This window comes from Pleurodeles waltl, chromosome 9 (genome assembly GCF_031143425.1).
Source record: "Pleurodeles waltl isolate 20211129_DDA chromosome 9, aPleWal1.hap1.20221129, whole genome shotgun sequence".
NCBI classification, from domain to species: Eukaryota; Metazoa; Chordata; class Amphibia; order Caudata; family Salamandridae; genus Pleurodeles; species Pleurodeles waltl.
The window spans coordinates 29,797,504-29,824,418 of NC_090448.1; the positions used below are offsets into that span (position 1 = coordinate 29,797,504).

The window sequence follows — 26,915 nt, forward strand, 5'->3', positions numbered from 1 at the left end:
CAGCGGGAAACCCCTCCCCACGAGGAAGCCGGCTCCGAATGGAGCCGGCGGAGTGGGCATGTGCGACGGGTGCAGTTTGCACCCGTCGCGTATTTCAGTGTCTGCTAGGCAGACACTGAAATACACAGTGGGGCCCTCTTACGGGGGCCCCTGCCGTGCCCATGCCATTGGCATGGGCACGGCAGGGGCCCCCAGGGGCCCCGCGGCACCCCCTACCGCCATCCTATTCCTGGCGGGCGAACCGCCAGGAACAGGATGGCGGTAGGGGGTGTCAGAATCCCCCATGGCGGCGCAGCAAGCTGCACCGCCATGGGGGATTCCAAGGGCAGCGGTAAACCGGCGGGAGACCGCCGGTTTACCCTTTCTGGCCGCGGCAGAACCGCCGTGGTCAGAATGCCCTTTGGAGCACCGCCGGTCTGTCGGCGGTGCTCCCGTGGCCGGTGACCCTGGCGGTCACCGGCCGCCAGGGTCTGAATCAGGCCCTCAGTCTTTTCAACCTCCTCAGCCCTGCATGCGTAGAGAAGGTAGAAATGTTCCTGCTCTCTGGATCTAGTTCAAGCTGGTGATACCCAGAGTTTAGGTCGAATTTCAAAAACCACTGGGCCCCATTCAGATCCGCCACAATGTCATTCATGGTGGGCGTGATATGTCTTTCCCTCTTTATAGGGCGGTTGGGCAGCCTCATGTCAACACAGAGACTGATGGCGCCAGACTGCTTGGGTTTGGGTGCTATTACCAATGGCGACACCCATGGGGTGGGGCACGTGATCTTTTCAATCACCCCCTGGTCCTGCAGCACCTGTAGCTCCTTCTCCACTGTCCGCCGGAGGTGAAATGGCACCCTTCGGTGTCGCAGCGCCGTGGGTGTCACAGCCGGATCAATATGTAGCTTGAACTGTTTCCCCTTGAGCTTTTCAAGCCCCCAAAACAGTTGAGGAAAGTTGTTCAGCATGGAGTCGGCGTGAGCTTCGTGGACCTGTCATGCAAAAAAAACTAGTTTACGGTGTTCAGCCATGTGGCACTCTAGAAGGGTCCCACGGTCCCCTTTGGCAACATGGAACTTGGCTTGGGTCGAGCGGCCCTGGCTAGTGATAATCACTTCAAGGGTAGTGGGTAGTGGGTCACGCCCATCATAGGGATATATTTTTATGGTGCAGGGTGTCAACAATGGTCACGGTGACAGCTGGTCATATAATATATCGTCCATCACGTTGACAGATGCCCCGGTGTCGATAAGTACCACTGCGGGGTGCCCTGTATGTCCACCGTGCACATGGGGGGTGGGTGTCACCTCTGGTGTCCTCTACCTACGAATGAGATGATGAAGACATCTTCCCCTTTATCCTCGATATACCACGTGATTCCTCCTTCCCCTGTGACACCATCTGCACTTGCCCTCAACTCTAGCACCAGCTGTCTTACTGCTGCTGTGTTCTCTGTCGCCACCGTCTGTTTAATTCAGCCACCCCGACACACGTTTGCGAAGTGATTCGCTCTCCCACACTTGTTGCAGCTTTTTCTTTTCGCAGGGCACACCCCTGGCGTCCTGTGTTCCAGCCCACAGCTGCTACAGTCTCTTCTGCTGGTCCTGGAAGGTCGTGGAGGATGCTGCAAATCCAGACATGTTTGCAGGGCGTCCACCTGTTCCTGTTTGAGGGTCACTGGGCGGAGCATTCCTGATGCACCCACGGAATGTCCTTGCACCGCAGCCATGTCATCGGCCCGACTGGCCGAAAGTTTGTAAGAGCGCGCTAGAATCAAAATATTATCTAGTGTGATGCCAGGCTGTTGCAATATGAGTTTTCGCAGCATGTTGGAATGGCACCCTTGGATGACCTGCGCTATGATCTCTTTGTGCTGGTTGATGCCTACGCAGGTGCTGGTCAGCTTCCTCAACCTGGTGTAAAACATGTCCACTGATTCCATATCAGTTTGCTGCACTTGTCGAAGTTTCAACCTCTCGTAATCAGGGTTCAGCTGGGGTCAAAATATAAGTTGAGGGCTGCTACCATCGCGTTGAAATCAGCCGCTCCTGTATTGGGAAGTGTGCTAAAGAGCTCATACAGCTCATCCCCTCCCATATGCAACATGAGCAAACGTCACACAGCGCCATCAGTCTCTCTTGTGGCACAGAAATAGTTGTCCTGCTTGCCAAGCCAATGGCTCCACCTTGGTGCTGCCGTGGCAGGGTCTGCCAGTTGACTGAAAGGTGGTAGGGCTGCAACTGACAAATGCCCCCCCCCGCTGGTTGGTGGTGACTGATGATCACGGTGCTCCTGGGAGGAACTCATTGTGCCATGAAAGATTTATTGGGCTGCCCTATATCTCTGCACTCTTCCACTGGTTTCAAATACATGGTCTCTTTTTACTTTATTCCTCTTTTCTTTTCTTTTTTGTTTTCTTTCTCTCTTTTCTTTTTCAGCTGGCTACTCCACAATTAGTGCTGCCAGCATGATGGGCCGTGCGTGTGTAAACTCTCGTGCAGTAGCGGTGGGGATCATCACTGGAACCATGTTGCCATCGTGGCCACTCACCATAAACAACTCCCGTTGCCAGAATCACTGGATCTGCGGCCTCGCGTCAGACCTGGGCTGACCCGCGCTGACAGCCATGTGACCCTTCTCACCCGGGGCGCTCAGCGCGAGTATGCCAGAGACAGGCACACCTTTCACAGCCACTGGGCGGAGCAGGGGCCTTTTCCCTCATGCTGCCAGCCGTCGCTCCCACAAGGCAGCAGACGCACCTCTGCGAGGATGGGTCCGCGGTGGGCGGGCTCACGCGACTCCCAGAGAGCTGTCTGCTCCCCTGATCCCGATGCGGTGATGACTCCTGTTCGCACTGTTCGCAGGTAGGACTGCCCTTCCAACCGGGCTGTGTCGGTTTCCTGCCGGCACTCTCGCCGCACGGCTCCTGCCGCGCGGCTCTGTCGATTCTGCAGGGGGCACATGCCACATGCCACTGGACGGTACACCGTAGGGGTCCAGTTTCCTCTCGTTGCCAATGTGGCATGGCCCTTAGTCGTGTGGCCATGCTTGGAAAATGTCGCGCCAGCAAAGATGACACAGCACACTCGTAGATTTTTACTGTCAGGGTAACTGCACAGGCACGGCGTGTTCCCTTCCTTTTATTACCTTACGCAACCTACTCCTCCCACGGACTCACCGGTGGATACATTGTGTAGGAGAGTCCGAGTGGCTCTCTACAGAGTGAACCACTGTGCTCACCTTGATGCAAGGCCTCTGGAAATATTCGATTCTGCAGCCCCAGCGAGCTCCCTATAATTATAAATGGAACAGGTTTGCCTCATAAAATCGACCATCTGCTGCATGATTTGCAGTTTTCAACCCAAAAATATATTTCTAGTTCAAACAGGTAAAAAATGACAAAATCGTGCCACAGCTGGTGTTGTTCTGTGACTGACCTTTTGTGAAGGTCAAATGCTCACCTGTAGTCGCTGGCTGCTGTGATCTGTTGTTAAACTGCTGCTAATTGCCCAGACAGATCTAAAGTGTGCTGAAAAGAAAACATAGTGAAATAACACTACCAAAGAAAGTGACATATTGTTTCATATTTTGTCTTTTCTTGCTGCATGTTCAGAGTGCCCTGAGCAAAATCTGTTCCTGCATTGTACATAACTTCAGTGACCTTCCCTGTAGTGGAATAAGAATTAACAATCTTTAGTAGACACGGGCAAAATTGTATTTACACTACTAAGTTCGTGTAGTTTCCATATCTGGTACAATTAATAATTTTCATAAATACCTCTCCAAGAGATATAGGTGGTCATAATGAACACGGCGGTCGAAACCGCCGTGTTCATGCTGGCGGTCTAAACACTGACCACCAGCGTCCCCGGATCCCTGCCGGCCGTATTATGAACATTCCTGTGGGCTGGTGGGAGGAAACAATGTTTCCGCCCGCCGGCCCACAGGAATGCCTGGCCGGGACATTGACGGCGGCTCCACATGGAGCCGCCGTCAATGCCTCTGTGCGGCGGGTGCAGCTGCACCCGTCATGCAGATCACTGCTCAAAAATCGGCCAGTGACCTGTGCGATGGGGCACTGTACAGGGGCCCCTGCACTACCCATGCCAAGTGCATGGGCAGTGCAGGGGCACCCCCTTCGCCAGCCTTTCCCTACTGGGTTTCCCCACCAGGGAAAGGCTGGAGGATTATGGATCATTATCCGAGGGGCAGCAGCGCTGCCATGTCGGATAATGATTCCGACCACCCCCAGGCTGCCTGACGGAGGCAGCCTGGCGGTGAGTGAGGGCTGCCGATGGCGGCCCTCAAGGTGTTCTTTATGTGGTGGTGTGGCCCGCCATGCCGGCTGGCGGGTTTTCCCGCCACAGCCGGCATGGCGGGCCACACCGCCAACTTCATAATGAGCACCATGATCTGATTGTTTCTTACTTGTCCCAAACAACATGACTGATATGGAATAAATCCTTTAACGTTCTAGATTAGAAGAACTTGAACATTACCTGTTCTGTTGAAAATCAATGACATGGTTTTATTTTATTTTTTAAAATCAGTCTCGTGCCAGTATCTTTTAGGACTTTTTAATGCAAAGTGAACACTCACGAGAAGAAAGTAATGTGAGACATCAGAAAGTCTAATTTCACTCCACAAGAGATATTTATCAAAAATTGTACGGTATTTTGCAAAATTGTGCAGAAAACAATGTTGTGTTTTTGCTCGATGACTGATAGATGCCTTTTGGGATATCTGGTCCCACAATGTTTGGATTGTGGACGCTGGAGTCATCAGGATTGTCACGTACACAAAGACAGCCAAGCCTTTAAGGGAACCTGGAACTTGGGGCCATCTCTCCACCTGGCTGGTTTCCCGGTCTTTCCCCTGAATGGTGCATTGGCTCTAGAGGACTAGTAGAGATGAAAGGGGCTTTTACACATGGTGCAGAGGGTGCTAAGTTTTACCTGCACCACCATCTCTCCAGTGTAGAGTGACCCAGTCTGTTTTATAGCCAGGTGGGCCAATATTTACTGTTGATTTCCATGAAATTGCCACAAGCATTGCCTGCAGCAAAATAAAATGCATTCAGTCTCCCATCCCTTGGAAAACACCCATATAGCGTAGTTTTAAAAGTTCAAATTTGGCCTGATTGGCAAATTTTGGCCACTTATTTAACTATCTGGTTTGCTAAATGAGGACACTTTTATTAAGGTACCCAGGCTTATTTTTGTCCCAGTCTGACCCTGCCTGATAGAAAGGACATGCACTCTCAGGGCATGGAGACAAGCACCCCTAGTGTGACCTGGGGCATCTCTCCTCCTGGCTAGTTATCAGATCTGCAATCTAAAGACCCCGTGTAGAGGCTGGGAGTCCACCACAGATGGAAGGGGTTTGCAGTCTGTTTAGGTCCCAACTAGGCAATGCTTGTGCTGTCCCTGGGAGACATGTTGTATATGTTTTGTGGGCTGACATGCTACCCATAGGCTTCACATTTGCTGCCTCCATTGTCGCTCTCCTATTCTTTCTCCCCATTTGTCCATGGCATGCATTTGTCATGCCTCTTGCTGTGTTTAGCCCTCCACAAGATCAGGGACTAAGTACTACATTAATACACTGGTCACAATTTTAGCATATGTTTTCAGGACTACTTTCTTCTTTCTTGAAAAGCAATTGACACAATTGGTCCTGTTTTCAGTCCCTTCGAGCTCCTCTGTAAACAGGCCAATTCTTATCTCCTCACATTTGCTATGCATTCCAAGACTGAGGTTAAATGTGAGATACTGTTTGCCTGTTTTCGGTGCGTGTTCAGCACCCGTCGCTGCTTGTTTATTAAGGATTTTCTGTGGCTGTTGCTTACACTGCTGATGCTACATTACTTGATGTGCCAGGATGGAAAGGTCTGCATGTGTGCATGGTATGTGCAGTATGATACAGCAATCTCAAAACAGCGAGACAAATGGTACACACCAACCTTGCATGTGTGCTCTAAATTTGAGATCGAAGATCTCGATCGTTGATCAAATACAGAAAATATCCTTTTGTAACAAGGCGCAAAGACATTTCCAAAATATTAAAAAAAAATTTGTTTTCCAGACAATAACAGGCCTGTGTTTAACCCTGGGCATTTCACATCACATGCAGGAATTAACCTATAATAATGGAACCTTGGTACACGAACGGTGGCCTTGTGTTACTATGGACTTTTTCAGTCAACATATCGAGCAGCGCATTTAAAGAGGACATTGCTGCAGCCTTAACACACAGCTAAATGCATCTGACAGCAACATTCACCCAGCATTAACCTGATGAACCATGCATGATAGATACAGGGAGAGGGAGAGCTGACCTCATAAATACGATCAGCCAGAGATCTACAAAAAGGATCTACAAACTACTACCACAAGCAAATAGATGCACTCTGTAGACTGGCATACTGCCAGATTCCAACAATGCTACCATACGCTGACTGATCTCAGTCTAGAGTCTGACACAACAACGCACAGTCACAGTGCTGCATTCTCGGGCCTGCCTATCTATCTATCTATCTATCTATCTATCTATCTATCTATCTATCTATCTATCTATCATTTATCTTTCTATCTATATTTTATCTATCTATTTATTTTTAAGTCACTTAAGCACTTACTGTTTCATATCCTCTCAGTTTTTGAGTAGCTTAAAACATAGTCCAAAAGTTTACTGTTAGAGGGACTATGGCTAAACATGGCTAAAAAACATTGACATTGACAACATCAATGTCAAAACCTCTGGGGTTGCCAAGATCAATTGGCTTTGCCAGTGCTTGTTTTGTTTTACTTCCTTGGATGTTCAGTGATGGCAGATGGCTGCAGTGCGGCCCTGGGGTACATGGGGTTATGAGGCCTCTCCTGTGGTACCCCTTTGGGGCAGAAATGGCCCACTTACCACCATGGGCATGAAAACAAGTGCATGTGAGACCAGCAAGTGTCATCGCACGGACATGACAACTGCATGTGAGACCAGCAAAGGCTTGACAAGTGCACTTGAGACCAGCAAAGGCATGACAACAAGCACACATGAGACCAGCATGGGCATGAAAACAAGTGTACATGAAACCAGCATGGACATGACAAGTGCATGTGAGGCCAGCAAAGGCATGACAACAGGTTCACCTGAGACCAGCAAAGGCATGACAACTGGTTCACCTGAGACCAGCAAAAGCATGACAACAAGCACACCTGCGACCAGCAAAGGCATGACAACAAGTGCACATAAGACCAAGGGCATAACAACAAGTGCACGTGAGATCAGCAAAGGAATGAGCAGAGAATGTGAGACCAGCAAGGGCATGACAAGTGCATGTGTGTCCAGCAAATGCCATCACAAGGACATGACAACTGCATGTGAGACCAGCAAAGGCATGACAAGAGCACCTGAGACCAGCAAAGGCATGCTGGTGAGGCGAGCAAGGGAATAACAATGAGTGCACCTGAAACCAGCAAGGGCCTGACAACAAGTGCACGTGAGACCAGCAAAGGCATGACAACAAGTGCACATGAGACCAGCAAGGGAATGACAACAAGTGCACATGAGTCCAGCAAAGGCATGACAACAAGTGCGCATGAGACCACCAAGGGCATGACAACAAGTGCACATGAGACCAGCAAGGGAATGACAAGAAGTGTATATGAGACCAGCAAAGGCATGGCAACAAGTGCACGTGAGACCAGCAAAGACATGACAACAAGTGCACGTGAGACCAGCAAAGACATGACAACAAGTGCACGTGAGACCAGCAAAGTCATGACAACAAGTGCACGTGAGACCAGCAAAGGCATGACAACAAGTGCACATGAGACCAGCAAGGGCATGACAACAAGTGAACGTGAGACCAGCAAGGGAATGACAACAAGTGCACATGAGTCCAGCAAAGGCATGACAACAAGTGCGCATGAGACCACCAAGGGCATGACAACAAGTGCACATGAGACCAGCAAGGGAATGACAAGAAGTGTATATGAGACCAGCAAAGGCATGGCAACAAGTGCACGTGAGACCAGCAAAGACATGACAACAAGTGCACGTGAGACCAGCAAAGACATGACAACAAGTGCACGTGAGACCAGCAAAGTCATGACAACAAGTGCACGTGAGACCAGCAAAGGCATGACAACAAGTGCACATGAGACCAGCAAGGGCATGACAACAAGTGAACGTGAGACCAGCAAGGGAATGACAACAAGTGCACATGAGACCAGCAAGGGCATGACAACAAGTGCACGTGAGACCAGCAAAGGCATGACAACAAGTGCACATGAGACCAGCAAGGGAATGACAACAAGTGCACATGAGTCCAGCAAAGGCATGACAACAAGTGCGCATGAGACCACCAAGGGCATGACAACAAGTGCACATGAGACCAGCAAGGGAATGACAAGAAGTGTATATGAGACCAGCAAAGGCATGGCAACAAGTGCACGTGAGACCAGCAAAGGCACGACAACAAGTGCACCTGAGACCAGCAAAGTCATGACAACAAGTGCACGTGAGACCAGCAAGGGCATGACAACAAGTGAACGTGAGACCAGCAAGGGAATGACAACAAGTGCACATGAGACCAGCAAGGGCATGACAACAAGTGCATGTGAGACCAGCAAGGGCATGACAAGTGCACGTGAGACCAGCAAAGGCATGACAACAAGTGCACGTGAGACCAGCAAAGGCATGACAACAAGTGCACGTGAGACCAGCAAAGGCTTGACAACAAGTGCACATGAGACCAGCAAGGGCATGACAGCAAGTGCACGTGAGACCAGCAAGGGCATGACAAGTGCACGTAAGACCAGCAAAGGCATGACAACAAGTGCACGTGAGACCAGAAAGGCATGACAACAAGTGCACGTGAGACCAGCAAAGGCTTGACAAGTGCACTTGAGACCAGCAGAGGCATGACAGCAAGGGAATGACAAGATGTGCACAAGAGACCAGCAAAGGCATGGCAACAAGTGCACATGAGACCAGCAAGGGAAGGACAACAAGTGCGCATGAGTCCAGCAAAGGCATGACAACAAGTGCACATGAGTCCAGCAAAGGCATGACAACAAGTGCACATGAGACCAGCAAAGGCTTGACAACAAGTGCACATGAGACCAGCAAGGGCATGACAGCAAGTGCACGTGAGACCAGCAAGGGCATGACAAGTGCACGTAAGACCAGCAAAGGCATGACAACAAGTGCATGTGAGACCAGAAAGGCATGACAACAAGTGCACGTGAGACCAGCAAAGGCTTGACAAGTGCACTTGAGACCAGCAGAGGCATGACAGCAAGGGAATGACAAGATGTGCACAAGAGACCAGCAAAGGCATGGCAACAAGTGCACATGAGACCAGCAAGGGAAGGACAACAAGTGCGCATGAGTCCAGCAAAGGCATGACAACAAGTGCACATGAGTCCAGCAAAGGCATGACAACAAGTGCACATGAGACCAGCAAGGGCATGACAACAACACACTTGAGACCAGCAAGGGCATGACAAGTGCACTTGAGACCAGCAAGGACATGACAACAAGCGCACATGAGACCACCAAGGGCATGACAAGTGCACCTGAGACCAAGGATGTGAGAATAAAGGCATGTGAGACCAGTAAGGACATGACAACTGCACCTGAGACCAAGGATGTGAGAATAAGGGCATGTGAGACCAGTAAGGGCATGACAAGTGCACGTGAGACCAAGGATGTGAGAATAAGGGCATGTGAGACCAGTAAGGGCATGACAAGTGCACCTGAGACCAAGGATGTGAGAATAAGGGCATGTGAGACCAGTAAGGGCATGACAAGTTCACTTGAGACCAGGAAGAACATGACAACGAGTGCAGATGAAACCAGCAAGGGCATGGCAAAGATACGAGGGAGCAAGGATGTGACAATAAGTGCACATGAGACCAGCAAGGGCATGACATGTTCACGTGAGATCAGGAAGGGCATGACAACAAGTGCATGTGAGACCAAGGGCGTGACAACAAGTGCATGTCAGACCAGCAAGGGCATGACAATAAGTGCACGTGAGACCAGGAAGGGCATGACAATAAGTGCACATGCAACCAAGGATGTGACAACAAGTGCATGTGAGATCAGCAAGGACATGACAAAAAGAGCACATGAGACCAGAAAGAGCATGACAACAAGTGCATGTGAGACTAGCAAAGGTGTGACAAGTATATGTGAGACCAAGAAGGGCATGACAACAAGTGCATGTGAGACCAAGGACGTGACAACAAGTGCACGTGAGACCAGCAAGGACATGACAAGTGCACGTGAGGCCAGCAAATGCATGACAAGCTCACTTGAGGCCAGCAAAGGCATGACAACAACTGCGCATGAAACCAGCAAAGGCATGACAGCAAGTGCATATGAGACCAGCAAAGGCATGACAACAAGTGCACATGAGACTAGCAAAAGCATGACAACAAGTGCACATGAGGCTAGCAAACAAATGACAAGTGCGTGTGAGACCAAAATAGGCATGACAAGAGCACTTGAGACCAGCAAGGACAAGACAACAAGTGCATGTGAGACCAGCAAGGGCATGATAAGTGCATGTGAGAGCATTAAGGGCGTGACATGTTCACGTGAGGCCCGCAAGGGCATGACAATAAGTGCATGTGAGACCTAGGGCGTGACAGCAAGTGCATGTCAGACCAGCAAGGGCAAGACAACAAGTGCACGTGAGACCAGCAAGGGCATGATAAGTGCATGTGAGAGCAAGGATGTGACAATAAGGACATGTGAGACCAGTAAGGGCATGACAAGTACACGTGAGACCAGGAAGAACATGACAACAAGTGCAGATGAAACCAGCAAGGGCATGACAAAGAGTGTATGTGAGATGAGCAAGGGCATGACAAGTGCACGTGAGGAGCAGAGGCCAATGCCACCACACTGTTTCCACTGGGTTGCCCGGCAGAAACCTCGGACTATCTGCCAGTCAGCCAAGTGAAAATGTTGTACGTGGGCCAGGGAAGAGACCTCCAGCCTCGTGGTGGTCTCATCCCCACGGGTCATGTGGTCTGCTTGTCGGACTGCCGAACTCCTAATAAGGCCCCTAGTCTCCCCGTGCTCAACATCCTGCGGTTCTGGGCAAATCACTTAATGTCCCCGTGCCTATGGACAGAGCCTGGATACCCTCATAGCTGATTAGCCGTCCTATACAAATCCAAATAATATTAATATTATTAAGGGACCGCCATCATTTTTGCATTTAGACTTATTTCTGCTGATGCCTTCCCAAATGCAACAACGTAACGTACTTTCTTTGCTATATCTTATTTTATGCATCAGTTTACAGTAAGCAGAATGTTGAGTAATCTCAGCCTTGTTTTTAAGGAATTCAAGCTGATTTGCGACTGGGCTGAGCTCGGATGCAGCCTACAAATTTGCCTGCAGGTTTTGCAGGTTAGTTGGCAATTGAAGAGGGAAATGTGGCAAGGAGGTACACTAATGAAGGCAGGGCTTTGTTCTTCCTCTCACTTGTAGAAGAGCTGAGAGTGATGGTCACTGGAGGTTTGTTGATAGTGTCCTGTAGACCAGAATCAAAGTGTTGCCTTTTTGCGTTAATGGGTTCAGGTGAGACCTAAAGGTTCCTCAGCCATACAAAAGTACGGCTGTGTACTGTTCCTAATTTCATGTTGTGAAAATACCAAGCACATTTTTTTTTAAAAATGCCCTCCCAATTATCATTGCTTTTGGTTTGTGGATGTTAATTTCTAGTTTGTTGAAATCACAATAAGAGCCTAAGCAGTATAATGATCTTTACAGACCCACAGGGGTTTTACTGAGTAAGATCATGTCATCTGCATACTGCAGGACCGTCAGGGCCCAGTTAGCAAGCTTAGGTGGATCCACCTGTACCTGGTGATCGACTCATACAAATTCACATATGTAGAGATTAAATAAGGCGGGGGCTAAAACACAGCCTTGTTTCAGCCCTTTCTAAGTCTGTATCTGTTCCGAACATTGTCCCATTACAGCCAATTTCACAGTATATGGATGATGCTCGTAGTGGGGCTGGCATAGTCCATCTTTGTAGTTTTTGCAAGAGAATATGACGCTGGACCTTATCGAAAGCTGCCTAAAAGTCTATAAACATGGATTATAGTGTTGACTTGATGGTTTTTCCCACTAACATGGATAAGGGTAAGATGTTGAGCTCCGTTCCTCACCCGAGACGAACGCTGGTCTGGACAAAGCAGATGCCAGATTGATTTTAAGCCCATCCTTTTAGATCTTATAACGTGCAGTTTGTATAATATTTTGCTTCCATATCTATCAGGGCTATGAGCTTGCAGTTTGCTGGATTTTCAGGGTCTCCTTTTTAGGGTCGAGCACACAAGAGCTCTGGCCTGTTGTAATCTCTTTGTGGGCTTTTAACCCCGCTCATTCGTGCTATTCAGTCTTTGTTGTACTTGTCTTAAATGCTTCATTTTTATTGGTGCATTTTGTGAAATGTCCCTCCTTTGTGTGCTGCGTTCCCTCCCCCGGCTATTTAACTAACTGAACATTTTTGTTGGCAATCACACTACGTCACACATCCTCCTGTTACAGCGTGTAATGGCCCCTCCTCTGGTTCTGTTTTGCCTTTCATCCCAGCCATGATCCTTTCTAGACATTCACGCAGGCAGCCAATAACTCTTGCGCTCATGCTCATGGTGGCCGTGGCGCTGTGAATCAGCTCGCTCCTGTCAACTCTTTTACTTTTCATTTTCAATTTATGTTGCAAGAAAAGTCCAGTTAGGAATTTACAAAGCTAATAGCTCTAACTTGAGCAAACGCGAGACCCATTGCATTGCAAATGCTTGATTATAAATTAGCCGTGTGACTGATCCTTGCCAACTTTTTGGAATAACTTGCTTTGTTAAGCAGATGTTAAAGTAAGGTGTAAGAATCCTTCCCCAGTATTATCCTTTGCCTTTATAAAGTGCTGCGGGAAGTGCCCGGCCTTCGCTTTTTTACTGTGGTGAGCACTGATATATCATTTATCCTATACGGAACTCTTTATGCTGTAATATTTATACCAATATAATTTCAAACTGCGTTGATATTGTATTTGTCTATTGACCTATCGTATTTGTGTTTTCGCCATAAGGTGACTTTATAAATCGATACCAACCTTCCTTCGTAATGTCTTGCATCTGCAAGGTGACTCGATTATTTGATTAAAAATTAATTGCGATCCAGAAACTCCTTGGATATCTTTTTAATACTCGCTGCATGCAGTTTGTTCCATACCCTGGACCTTGCCATGTGCTTTGCAGATCATATTGCTTTTTCATAATGAGCTAGGGACTTTTTGGCATTAATTGTGAGGGAATGGTCTTGTTGGAATGTTTGTTGTTTTCTAACCAATCTATGGCTCTCCCTTTTCTTCTCCTTAGGAGTCTTACTGAACCAAGAGGCACCATGGCTCGAGCCTCTCTAGAAAGGTATGTCTATGTTTGCCTGTAGGCGCCATAGACCAGTACAAGTTCTTCTGTAAATTCGTACCAAATGGATTGTTCGATCTGGTTACTACTTTGGACCCTGTATTATTTTCTACTGAATCGGTTAATATAGCAGATCTGAAGCTTCATGTGACAGAAGGTTTAAGACTTCCTTCCTATTTGGGGTCTGATTTAGAGTTTGCGGAGGGGTTTCTCTGACACATCTGTGACAGATATCCCGTCCACCAAAATCTAAATCCCATAGGACCTAACCCCTGTGTCGGAGTGACCCCTCCACCAAACTTTAAATCAGGCTCGGAGTCTTTTTAGATTGATTGAATAAGTGTTTTCCAATTTTGTAGGGAACCTTTCCACAACAGAACTCTGCATGAGGATGGCGAACGTCTGAGGTGTGGGATCACTTTCCAATCTCTTTCGTATGTGGAAATTTGAAATCACACAGAAAACAATTAGCATTTGCTAATGTATGGCCTTAAATATACCCTCTTGTTGATGTGTACAAAGATGGATTGGATGGTAGGTCTAGATTCTGTGTTCTATTGACTGTTGAGTTGCTAATAAATTTTCTCCGCGTTTGCCTTTCCGTGATGCTGAAGATATTCTTTTCGGGGGTTAGCTAGTGAGAATTTTGTATGATGACATTGCCCTCCGAGCTGGAACTGGCTTGGCATTAGAAGAATAAGTGCATATAAGACAACATCCAGTCACAATTGCACTTTGTCTTTTTCTGTGTTTATATAGTGTTCCGGTAAAATCCATATTAGCCCCTCTGCCTAGAACCCTTGATATGAGATCATCTAGACCAGGGCTATTGTATCTCCAACTACTACAAACTGAACTGGTATCACATTCAGTTAATAGGTTCATTGCAGCCTCTGTTAGACTGCACAAAGCAGTGGGGAAATAATATTTACCTAGTAGAACCTCTGGATCAAAGGGCTTCGAAGATTCCATTGGCTGCGATTCTTGTGAAAACCCGGCCTCTCATTGGCTGTGAATGATGTGCACCTGCACGCGGCCTGATGGTGGCTGCCTCCATTCCATTGCTGATATTGTGGTACCCCGGTGAGTCAGGCCTTCTTATTATCCTGTTAATGTATTTGTTATTTGCTGCCTACAACTGACTGTAATTGCAGTGGAACTTGAACTATAGGTCTTGGATATTAGCTTTGCCATAATTTTATGCTGTACCTTGCACTGGTATTTTAATTTATGTTTCATGCTATTTTCTAGCTCATTGCATTTAAATTTAAAAGGTTCCTTCCTTGGGGACACTTCTTCACCACTCTGACGTTGCCCATGCCTCGTCGGCTGTTCCAGGACCTACAAGACCTACTTTTAGAACTGATCTACGGGACAGGTGGGCATAGGGTTGCACCAACAAAATTGCAGTGCCCTGTGGCACACGAAGGGCTGGCAGTGCCTGACCTAGAGTCTTATTACTTAGCTGCCCAACTGCAATGGTTAAACCAGTGGGTTTCCTGCAGAATGAATCCAGGAGAGGAGGGTATCATTGCAGCCTAACTTGCGGAGTTATTGCAGGTCCTCCTGGTTCCCTGGTGACATTAACTTGCAGTCTCTCAGGAGCTCCTAGTAATACAGCAGTGCTGGAGACACTGTCTACAGTGGACTCAAGTTCAGGTGCCTTATTTTAAGTGGTTGAAAATAGTGGCTCGCATAGGAGTGTTAGTGGGTTGGAGTGGTGGGCTGGTTATGGAGTTAGTCGTTTAGGGGATTTGTACCGGGATGGAGTACTGCTTGTGTTTGAAGACTTTTCTGTAGAATTCGGTATACCAGGAGGCCAAACACGATTGCACAGGGCAGTTGTTGCCACGATTAGGAATCACTCGGGAATGGAGGTGCTGAACCTTTAACATACCAAGAGTGTCCGTTGCTCTGTACAATGTCGGGTCAGGTAAAAGCGGTCATGTGTCGATATCGTGCTATTCGTGCTGCGGTTCCTACTCCCCTCACTGATCTGAAAGAGAAACGAGGCACAGAGCTAGAGCCTCAGATTACTGAAATGGACTGGGAGAGGATCTTAGCACATGTTGTTCTTGTAATGCCAGGTTCAAATGAATTAATTTTTATATTCTTCACAGAGCTTACTTTACACCTGCTGCAATCAATAGGTTTTCTGCGAATGCTACTGCGAAATGTCCAAGATGTGGGGTGAAAGGGGCAGAAATGTTCCATATGGTATAGTCCTGTCAATCCTTGGTGGACTTCTAGGAAGACGTAATGAACTGTGTTTATAACATAACTTTATGAGCGATACCTTGTGCACCCTTGGCCTGTATACTTGGGGGATCCCCTCACCCCAAAAAGAGGAAAACCACTACTAAATGTATTGACTTAACATTGACTCTGGCAAAGCGACACTTGACAATGCATTGAAAGTCAATGCGAGGCCCTCGGATAATCAAATGGTGAGAAGAACTGGTTTAATGTTCTTGTCTTGAGTGTGCTGTGTTATTTCAAGAGCTGAAAAGAGGGCGGGACGATTTAAAGGGCTAGGGCACGGGAACACCTTGTGGATTGCTTGTTGGCCCCGAATGATGACACAGACATGTCGAATAGCTCCATGATTTCTCAGGAGGATCTGGAGGGTGGTAATAACTGACCTTGCATTGTCTTGCGTGGGATTTGGAACCGCTGTGGTGAATTTTGAAGATGTTGACCACTGCGGCGCTCTACATATGAGAGCTTGGCATGGGGTAGTTGTAGGTGGGGAGTTAGTTATTGTTGTTTACTAGTAAGAAGCCGCAGTGGGCTAATGATATGATTGAATATGTTTTGCACTCAGACTGTACTTGCTTGCTTGTCATTTTCAACCTATTTATTACAAGTGCTTGCGCTTGTCATGTTTAACCTATTTATAATATGTATTTACTTGCTTGTCAGTTTTTAATCTAGTTACTATGTGTAGGAAAGTACCATCTTGCCTGGCATGTTACCCCCATTTTTCACTGTATATATGTTGTTTTAGTTGTATGTGTCACTGGGACCCTGGTAACCCAGGGCCCCAGTGCTCATAAGTGTGCCCGAATGTGTTACCTGTGTAGTGACTAACTGTCTCACTGAGGCTCTGCTAATCAGAACCTCAGTGGTTATGCTCTCTCATTTCTTTCTAAATTGCCACTAACAGGCTAGTGACCAATTTTACCAATTTACATTGGCTTACTGGAACACCCTTATAATTCCCTAGTATATGGTACTGAGGTACCCAGGGTATTGGGGTTCCAGGAGATCCCTATGGGCTGCAGCATTTCTTTTGCCACCCATAGGGAGCTCTGACAATTCTTACACAGGCCTGCCACTGCAGCCTGAGTGAAATAACGTCCACGTTATTTCACAGCCATTTTACACTGCACTTAAGTAACTTATAAGTCACCTATATGTCTAACCTTTACCTGGTAAAGGTTAGGTGCAAAGTTACTTAGTGTGAGGGCACCCTGGCACTAGCCAAGGTGCCCCCACATTGTTCAGAGCCAATTCACTGAACTTTGTGAGTGCGGGGACACCATTACACGCGTGCACTACATATAGGTCACTACCTATATGTAGCTTCACCATGGTAACTCCGAATATGGCCATGTAACATGTCTATGATCATGGAATTGCCCCCTCTATGCCATCCTGGCATTGTTGGTACAATTCCATGATCCCAGTGGTCTGTAGCACAGACCCTGGTACTGCCAGACTGCCCTTCCTGGTGTTTCTCTGCAGCTGCTGCTGCTGCCAACCCCTCAGACAGGCAGCTGCCCTCCTGGGGTCCAGCCAGGCCTGGCCCAGGATGGCAGAACAAAGAACTTCCTCTGAGAGAGGGTGTGACACCCTCTCCCTTTGGAAAATGGTGTGAAGGCAGGGGAGGAGTAGCCTCCCCCAGCCTCTGGAAATGCTTTGTTGGGCACAGATGTGCCCAATTCTGCATAAGCCAGTCTACACCGGTTCAGGGACCCCTTAGCCCCTGCTCTGGCGCGAAACTGGACAAAGGAAAGGGGAGTGACCACTCCCCTGACCTGCACCTCCCCTGGTAGGTGTCCAGAGCTCCTCCAGTGTGCTCCAGACCTCTGCCATCTTGGAAACAGAGGTGCTGCTGGCACACTGGACTGCTCTGAGTGGCCAGTGCCACCAGGTGACGTCAGAGACTCCTTGTGATAGGCTCCTTCAGGTGTTAGTAGCCTTTCCTCTCTCCTAGGTAGCCAAACCCTCTTTTCTGGCTATTTAGGGTCTCTGTCTCTGGGGAAACTTTAGATAACGAATGCATGAGCTCAGCCGAGTTCCTCTGCATCTCCCTCTTCACCTTCTGATAAGGAATCGACCGCTGACCGCGCTGGAAGCCTGCAAACCTGCAACATAGTAGCAAAGACGACTACTGCAACTCTGTAACGCTGATCCTGCCGCCTTCTCGACTGTTTTCCTGCTTGTGCATGCTGTGGGGGTAGTCTGCCTCCTCTCTGCACCAGAAGCTCCGAAGAAATCTCCCGTGGGTCGACGGAATCTTCCCCCTGCAACCGCAGGCACCAAAAAGCTGCATTACCGGTCCCTTGGGTCTCCTCTCAGCACGACGAGCGAGGTCCCTCGAATCCAGCGACACCGTCCAAGTGACCCCCACAGTCCAGTGACTCTTCAGCCCAAGTTTGGTGGAGGTAAGTCCTTGCCTCACCTCGCTGGGCTGCACTGCTGGGAACTGCGACTTTGCAAGCTACTCCGGCCCCTGTGCACTTCCGGCGGAAATCCTTCGTGCACAGCCAAGCCTGGGTCCACGGCACTCTAACCTGCATTGCACGACTTTCTAAGTTGGTCTCGGGCGACGTGGGACTCCTTTGTGCAACTTCGGCGAGCACCGTTTCACGCATCCTCGTAGTGCCTGTTTCTGGCACTTCTCCGGCTGCTACCTGCTTCAGTGAGGGCTCTTTGTCTTGCTCGACGTCCCCTCTCTCTGCAGGTCCAATTTGCGACCTCCTGGTCCCTCCTGGGCCCCAGCAGCATCCAAAAACGCCAAACGCACGATTTGCGTGTAGCAAGGCTTGTTGGCGTCCATCCGGCGGGAAAACACTTCTGCACGACTCTCCAAGGCGTGGGGGATCCATCCTCCAAAGGGGAAGTCTCTAGACCTTGTCGTTCCTGCAGTATTCACAGTTCTTCAGCCTAGTAAGAGCTTCTTTGCACCAACCGCTGGCATTTCTTGGGCATCTGCCCATCTCCGAGTGGCTTGTGACTTTTGGACTTGGTCCCCTTGTTCCACAGGTACCCTCAGTCAGGAATCCATTGTTGTTGCATTACTGATTTGTGTTTTCCTTGCATTTTTCCTCTAACACGACTATTTTGTCCTTAGGGGAACTTTAGTGCACTTTGCACTCACTTTTCAGGGTCTTGGGGAGGGTTATTTTGCTAACTCTCACTATTTTCTAATAGTCCCAGCGACCCTCTACAAGGTCACATAGGTTTGGGGTCCATTCGTGGTTCGCATTCCACTTTTGGAGTATATGGTTTGTGTTGCCCCTATCCCTATGTTTCCCCATTGCATCCTATTGTAACTTTACATTGTTTGCACTGTTTTCTATGACTATACTGCATATTTTTGCTATTGTGTATATATATCTTGTGTATATTTCCTATCCTCTCACTGAGGGTACACTCTAAGATACTTTGGCATATTGTCATAAAAATAAAGTACCTTTATTTTTAGTATAACTGTGTATTGTGTTTTCTTATGATATTGTGCATATGACACTAAGTGGTACTGTAGTAGCTTCACACGTCTCCTAGTTCAGCCTAAGCTGCTCTGCTAAGCTACCATTATCTATCAGCCTAAGCTGCTAGACACCCTATACACTAATAAGGGATAACTGGGCCTGGTGCAAGGTGCAAGTACCCCTTGGTACTCACTACAAGCCAGTCCAGCCTCCTACATTGGTTGTGCAGCGGTGGGATAAGTGCTTTGAGACTACTTACCACTCTTGTCATTGTACTTTTCATAAGAGAAAAATATACAAAACAAGGTCAGTGTATATACACATAGCCAAAAAGTTTTGCATTTCCTCTTTTCAGTCTTTTCTAAGTGCTGAAAAGTACTTCTAAACTTTCAAAAAGTTCTTAAAAGTTTAAAAAGTTTTTTCTGTCTTTCCAAAAAGTTCTGAAAACTTTTTTCTCTTTGTCTATCACTTTAACTCTCTCTAAAAATGTCTGGCACAGGCCAAAAAGTTGAACTGTCCAAACTTGCATATGATCACCTTAGCTGGAAAGGAGCAAGGAGTCTCTGCATAGAGAGAGGTTTGAGTGTAGGGAAGAATCCTTCCTTAGAACTGTTAATTAATATGCTTAGAGTACAGGATAAGGCCATAAGTGCCCAATCTGTAGAAAAAGTAGCTAATGGTTCTCAATCTGATCCAGGGACTCCCTCAGGAAAAGGTTCAGGAAAGAAACTTCTCAGCCTGCCCATTACTAGACAGTCTAGCATAGTTGGTACAGAGGTTGAATCACATCATACTGATGATGTGCTCTCACATTATGCTGGTAGCCAAGCTGTTAGGGTGCCCTTGGTAAGGGACAGGTCTCCTTCTGATCATTCCCATCATACCTCTGTATCTAGAAATGTCCCTCCCACCCACCCTGATGACAGATTGTTAGAAAGGGAGCTCAATAGATTGAGAGTGGAGCAAACCAGACTGAAGCTCAAGAAGCAACAGCTGGATTTGGATAGACAGTCTTTAGAAATAGAGAGGGAAAGACAGAAGATGGGTTTAGATACCCATGGTGGCAGCAGCAGTATTCCCCATAGTCATCCTGCAAAAGAGCATGATTCCAGGAATCTGCATAAGATAGTTCCCCCTTACAAGGAGGGGGATGACATTAACAAGTGGTTTGCTGCACTTGAGAGGGCCTGTGCTGTACAGGATGTCCCTCAAAAGCAGTGGGCTGCTATCCTATGGCTATCATTTACTGGAAAAGGTAGGGATAGGCTCCTTACTGTAAAAGAAAATGATGCTAACAATTTCCAAGTTCTTAAGAATGCACTCCTGGATGGTTATGGCTTAACCACTGAACAGTACAGGATAAAGTTCAGAGATACCAAAAAGGAGTCTTCACAAGACTGGGTTGATTTCATTGACCAGGCAGTGAAGGCCTTGGAGGGGTGGTTACATGGCAGTAAGGTTACTGATTATGACAGCCTGTATAACTTGATCCTGAGAGAGCATATTCTTAATAATTGTGTGTCTGATTTGTTGCACCAGTACTTGGTGGACTCTGATCTGACCTCTCCCCAAGAATTGGGAAAGAAGGCAGACAAATGGGTCAGAACAAGAGTGAACAGAAAAGTTCATACAGGGGGTGACAAAGATGGCAACAAAAAGAAGGATGGTAAGTCTTCTGACAAGGGTGGGGACAAATCTAAAAATGAGTCTTCATCAGGCCCACAAAAACACTCTGGTGGGGGTGGTGGGCCCAAATCCTCCTTTAATCAGAACAAGGAAAAGAAACCATGGTGCTATTTATGTAAAATAAAAGGCCATTGGACAACAGATCCCAGTTGTCCAAAGAAAGGCACCACAGCTCCTACCACTACAACCCCTACTGCTACACCTAGTGTCCCTACTAATAGCAGTGGTGGTGGGAGCAAACCTACTAATAGCCAATCCAAGGGAGTAGCTGGGCTCACTTTTGGTAATTTAGTTGGGGTTGGTCTGATTAGGGAGACCACAGAGGCTACTTTAGTCTCTGAAGGGGCTATTGACTTAGCCACTTTGGTTGCTTGCCCCCATAACTTGGAGAAGTACAATCAACTAACCCTAATAAATGGTGTTGAGGTCCAGGCCTACAGGGACACAGGTGCCAGTGTCACAATGGTGATTGAGAAACTGGTGCACCCTGAACAACACATACTTGGACACCAGTACCAAGTGACCGATGCTCACAACATAACACAAAGCCACCCCATGGCTGTTGTAAATCTCAACTGGGGGGGGGTATCTGGTCCAAAGAAAGTTGTGGTAGCTTCAGATTTACCTGTAGACTGTCTATTAGGGAACGATTTGGAGACATCAGCTTGGTCAGATGTGGAGTTGGAGGCCCATGCAGCAATGCTGGGCATCCCAGGGCATATTTTTGCTTTGACAAGGGCTCAGGCCAAAAAGCAAAAAGGACAGGGAAGCTTGGATCCTGGAACAATGGACCAAGTGCTCCCTAAAGCTAGGGCTAGTAGAAGCAAACCACTTCCTACTATCCCTCCCTCTACAGTGGATTCTACTTCTGAGGAAGAAGAATTCCCTCCCTGTGCAGAACCTACACCAGAGGAGCTGGAAGCAGACACTGCTGAGCTTTTGGGTGAAGGGGGGCCTGCCAGAGAGGAGCTGAGTGTGGCACAGCAAACCTGTCCCACATTAGAGGGTCTCAGACAGCAAGCTGTCAAACAGGCTAATGGGGATGTCAGTGACTCACACAGAGTTTACTGGGAGGACAACCTCTTGTACACTGAGCATAGGGATCCTAAACCTGGAGCTGCCAGGAGATTAGTGATTCCTCAGGAGTACAGAAAGTTCCTCCTAACACTGGCACATGACATTCCCTTAGCTGGGCACCTGGGTCAAATGAAAACTTGGGACAGATTGGTACCATTGTTTCATTGGCCTAGGATGTCTGAGGACACAAAAGAATTTTGCAAGTCCTGTGAAACCTGGCAAGCCAGTGGCAAGACAGGTGGCACTCCAAAGGCACCCCTTATCCCACTGCCTGTGGTTGGGGTTCCCTTTGAAAGGGTAGGGGTTGACATAGTTGGCCCCCTTGACCCTCCTACTGCTTCAGGCAATAGGTTTATCTTGGTGGTAGTGGACCATGCCACAAGATATCCTGAAGCTATTCCTTTAAGGACCACTACAGCTCCTGCAGTGGCAAAGGCCCTCCTGGGAATATTTTCCAGGGTGGGCTTCCCAAAGGAAGTAGTATCAGACAGGGGAAGCAATTTCATGTCTGCATACTTAAAGGCCATGTGGAAGGAGTGTGGTGTAACTTACAAGTTCACAACACCCTATCATCCACAAACAAATGGACTGGTGGAGAGATTTAATAAAACTCTCAAAGGCATGATTATGGGACTCCCTGAAAAACTCCGCAGGAGATGGGATATCCTTCTACCATGCCTCCTTTTTGCCTACAGGGAGGTACCCCAGAAAGGAGTGGGCTTCAGCCCCTTTGAACTTCTTTTTGGACACCCTGTTAGGGGTCCACTCACACTTGTAAAGGAGGGTTGGGAACAACCTTTAAAAGCTCCTAAGCAGGATATTGTGGACTATGTACTTGGCCTCAGATCAAGGATGGCTGAGTACATGAAAAAGGCCAGTAAAAACCTTCAGGCCAGCCAAGAGCTCCAGAAGCAATGGCATGATCAGAAGGCTGTTTTGGTTCAGTACCAACCAGGGCAAAAAGTGTGGGTCTTGGAGCCTGTGGCCCCAAGAGCACTCCAAGATAAATGGAGTGGTCCACACACAATTGTTGAAAAGAAGGGTGAAGTCACCTACTTGGTTGACTTAGGCACTGCCAGGAGTCCCCTTAGGGTGCTCCATGTCAACCGCCTGAAACCCTACTATGACAGGGCTGATCTCACCCTGCTCATGGCAACAGATGAGGGACAGGAAGAAGACAGTGATCCTCTACCTGATCTCTTCTCTTCCACAGAACAAGATGCTCTTGTGGAAGGTGTAGTTTTGGCTGATTGTCTTACTGCTGAGCAGAAAGATAATTGCATAAATCTCCTAGGACAATTTTCAGAACTCTTCTCCATTGTGCCAGGCACCACTTCTTGGTGTGAGCACACTATAGATACTGGAGACAGTTTACCTGTCAAAAGTAAGATCTATAGGCAGCCTGACCATGTCAGGGACTGCATAAAGCAAGAAGTTCAGAAGATGTTGGAACTAGGAGTGGTTGAGCACTCCGACAGTCCATGGGCTTCTCCTGTGGTACTGGTACCAAAACCCAATTCTAAAGATGGAAAGAAGGAAATGAGGTTTTGTGTCGACTATAGAGGTCTCAACTTGGTAACCAAAACTGATGCTCACCCTATACCCAGGGCAGATGAGCTCATAGATACACTGGCATCTGCCAAGTATCTAAGCACTTTTGATTTGACTGCAGGGTATTGGCAGATCAAATTGTCAGAAGATGCTAAATCTAAGACTGCATTTTCTACCATTGGAGGACATTACCAGTTTACTGTAATGCCTTTTGGTCTGAAAAATGCACCTGCCACTTTTCAGAGGTTGGTGAACACAGTCCTGCAAGGGCTGGAAGCTTTCAGTGCAGCATATTTGGATGATATAGCTGTCTTTAGCTCCAGCTGGGATGATCACCTGGTCCACCTTTGGAAAGTTTTGGAGGCCCTGCAAAAGGCAGGCCTCACTATCAAGGCTTCAAAGTGCCAGATAGGGCAGGGTAAGGTGGTTTATCTGGGACACCTTGTTGGTGGGGAACAGATTGCACCACTTCAGGGGAAAATCCAAACTATTATTGATTGGGTTCCCCCTACCACTCAGACTCAGGTGAGAGCCTTCCTAGGCCTCACTGGGTATTACAGGAGGTTCATTAAGAACTATGGCTCCATTGCAGCCCCTCTTAATGACCTCACATCCAAGAAAATGCCTAAAAAGGTATTATGGACAGCAAACTGTCAGAAAGCTTTTGAGGAGCTGAAGCAGGCCATGTGCTCTGCACCTGTCCTGAAAAGCCCTTGTTACTCTAAAAAATTCTATGTCCAAACTGATGCATCTGAATTAGGAGTAGGGGCAGTCCTATCACAACTTAATTCTGAGGGCCAGGATCAACCTGTTGCTTTTATTAGTAGAAGGTTGACCCCTAGAGAAAAGTGTTGGTCTGCCATTAAGAGGGAGGCCTTTGCTGTGGTCTGGGCTCTGAAGAAGTTGAGGCCATACCTGTTTGGCACTCACTTCATTGTTCAGACAGACCACAAACCTCTACTTTGGCTAAAACAAATGAAAGGTGAAAATCCTAAATTGTTGAGGTGGTCCATATCCCTACAGGGAATGGACTATACAGTGGAACATAGACCTGGGAGTAGCCACTCCAATGCAGATGGACTCTCCAGATATTTCCACTTAGACAATGAAGACTCATCAGGTAATGGCTAGTCTTATTGTCCTTCGTTTGGGGGGGGGGTTGTGTAGGAAAGTACCATCTTGCCTGGCATGTTACCCCCATTTTTCACTGTATATATGTTGTTTTAGTTGTATGTGTCACTGAGACCCTGGTAACCCAGGGCCCCAGTGCTCATAAGTGTGCCTGAATGTGTTACCTGTGTAGTGACTAACTGTCTCACTGAGGCTCTGCCAATCAGAACCTCAGTGGTTATGCTCTCTCATTTCTTTCTAAATTGTCACTAACAGGCTAGTGACCAATTTTACCAATTTACATTGGCTTACTGGAACACCCTTATAATTCCCTAGTATATGGTACTGAGGTACCCAGGGTATTGGGGTTCCAGGAGATCCCTATGGGCTGCAGCATTTCTTTTGCCACCCATAGGGAGCTCTGACAATTCTTACACAGGCCTGCCACTGCAGCCTGAGTGAAATAACGTCCACGTTATTTCACAGCCATTTTACACTGCACTTAAGTAACTTATAAGTCACCTATATGTCTAACCTTTACCTGGTAAAGGTTAGGTGCAAAGTTACTTAGTGTGAGGGCACCCTGGCACTAGCCAAGGTGCCCCCACATTGTTCAGAGCCAATTCACTGAACTTTGTGAGTGCGGGGACACCATTACACGCGTGCACTACATATAGGTCACTACCTATATGTAGCTTCACCATGGTAACTCCGAATATGGCCATGTAACATGTCTATGATCATGGAATTGCCCCCTCTATGCCATCCTGGTATTGTTGGTACAATTCCATGATCCCAGTGGTCTGTAGCACAGACCCTGGTACTGCCAGACTGCCCTTCCTGGGGTTTCTCTGCAGCTGCTGCTGCTGCCAACCCCTCAGACAGGCAGCTGCCCTCCTGGGGTCCAGCCAGGCCTGGCCCAGGATGGCAGAACAAAGAACTTCCTCTGAGAGAGGGTGTGACACCCTCTCCCTTTGGAAAATGGTGTGAAGGCAGGGGAGGAGTAGCCTCCCCCAGCCTCTGGAAATGCTTTGTTGGGCACAGATGTGCCCAATTCTGCATAAGCCAGTCTACACCGGTTCAGGGACCCCTTAGCCCCTGCTCTGGCGCGAAACTGGACAAAGGAAAGGGGAGTGACCACTCCCCTGACCTGCACCTCCCCTGGGAGGTGTCCAGAGCTCCTCCAGTGTGCTCCAGACCTCTGCCATCTTGGAAACAGAGGTGCTGCTGGCACACTGGACTGCTCTGAGTGGCCAGTGCCACCAGGTGACGTCAGAGACTCCTTGTGATAGGCTCCTTCAGGTGTTAGTAGCCTTTCCTCTCTCCTAGGTAGCCAAACCCTCTTTTCTGGCTATTTAGGGTCTCTGTCTCTGGGGAAACTTTAGATAACGAATGCATGAGCTCAGCCGAGTTCCTCTGCATCTCCCTCTTCACCTTCTGATAAGGAATCGACCGCTGACCGCGCTGGAAGCCTGCAAACCTGCAACATAGTAGCAAAGACGACTACTGCAACTCTGTAACGCTGATCCTGCCGCCTTCTCGACTGTTTTCCTGCTTGTGCATGCTGTGGGGGTAGTCTGCCTCCTCTCTGCACCAGAAGCTCCGAAGAAATCTCCCGTGGGTCGACGGAATCTTCCCCCTGCAACCGCAGGCACCAAAAAGCTGCATTACCGGTCCCTTGGGTCTCCTCTCAGCACGACGAGCGAGGTCCCTCGAATCCAGCGACACCGTCCAAGTGACCCCCACAGTCCAGTGACTCTTCAGCCCAAGTTTGGTGGAGGTAAGTCCTTGCCTCACCTCGCTGGGCTGCATTGCTGGGAACCGCGACTTTGCAAGCTACTCCGGCCCCTGTGCACTTCCGGCGGAAATCCTTCGTGCACAGCCAAGCCTGGGTCCACGGCACTCTAACCTGCATTGCACGACTTTCTAAGTTGGTCTCCGGCGACGTGGGACTCCTTTGTGCAACTTCGGCGAGCACCGTTTCACGCATCCTCGTAGTGCCTGTTTCTGGCACTTCTCCGGGTGCTACCTGCTTCAGTGAGGGCTCTTTGTCTTGCTCGACGTCCCCTCTCTCTGCAGGTCCAATTTGCGACCTCCTGGTCCCTCCTGGTCCCCAGCAGCGTCCAAAAACGCCAAACGCACGATTTGCGTGTAGCAAGGCTTGTTGGCGTCCATCCGGCGGGAAAATACTTCTGCACGACTCTCCAAGGCGTGGGGGATCCATCCTCCAAAGGGGAAGTCTCTAGCCCTTGTCGTTCCTGCAGTATTCACAAATCTTCAGCCTAGTAAGAGCTTCTTTGCACCAACCGCTGGCATTTCTTGGGCATCTGCCCATC

General features: G+C 48.2%; 3 protein-coding genes across 3 annotated transcripts in view; all 3 read left to right on the forward strand.

Moving 5' to 3' along the window:
- Positions 1 to 26,915, forward strand: part of LOC138258883 (G-protein coupled receptor 22-like) — a 734,602-nt gene that overhangs the window by 610,337 nt on the left and 97,350 nt on the right. The gene's annotated exons all lie outside the window — the stretch shown is intronic.
- On the forward strand, positions 6,904 to 7,431 carry LOC138259568 (uncharacterized). Its single transcript, XM_069207400.1, has one exon. The coding sequence runs from the start codon at positions 6,904 to 6,906 to the stop codon at positions 7,429 to 7,431; it is 528 nt and encodes a 175-aa protein (XP_069063501.1).
- Positions 7,434 to 8,843, forward strand: LOC138259569 (perilipin-4-like). The gene has a single exon (XM_069207401.1). It carries the CDS (start codon positions 7,434 to 7,436, stop codon positions 8,841 to 8,843), a length of 1,410 nt encoding a protein of 469 aa, XP_069063502.1.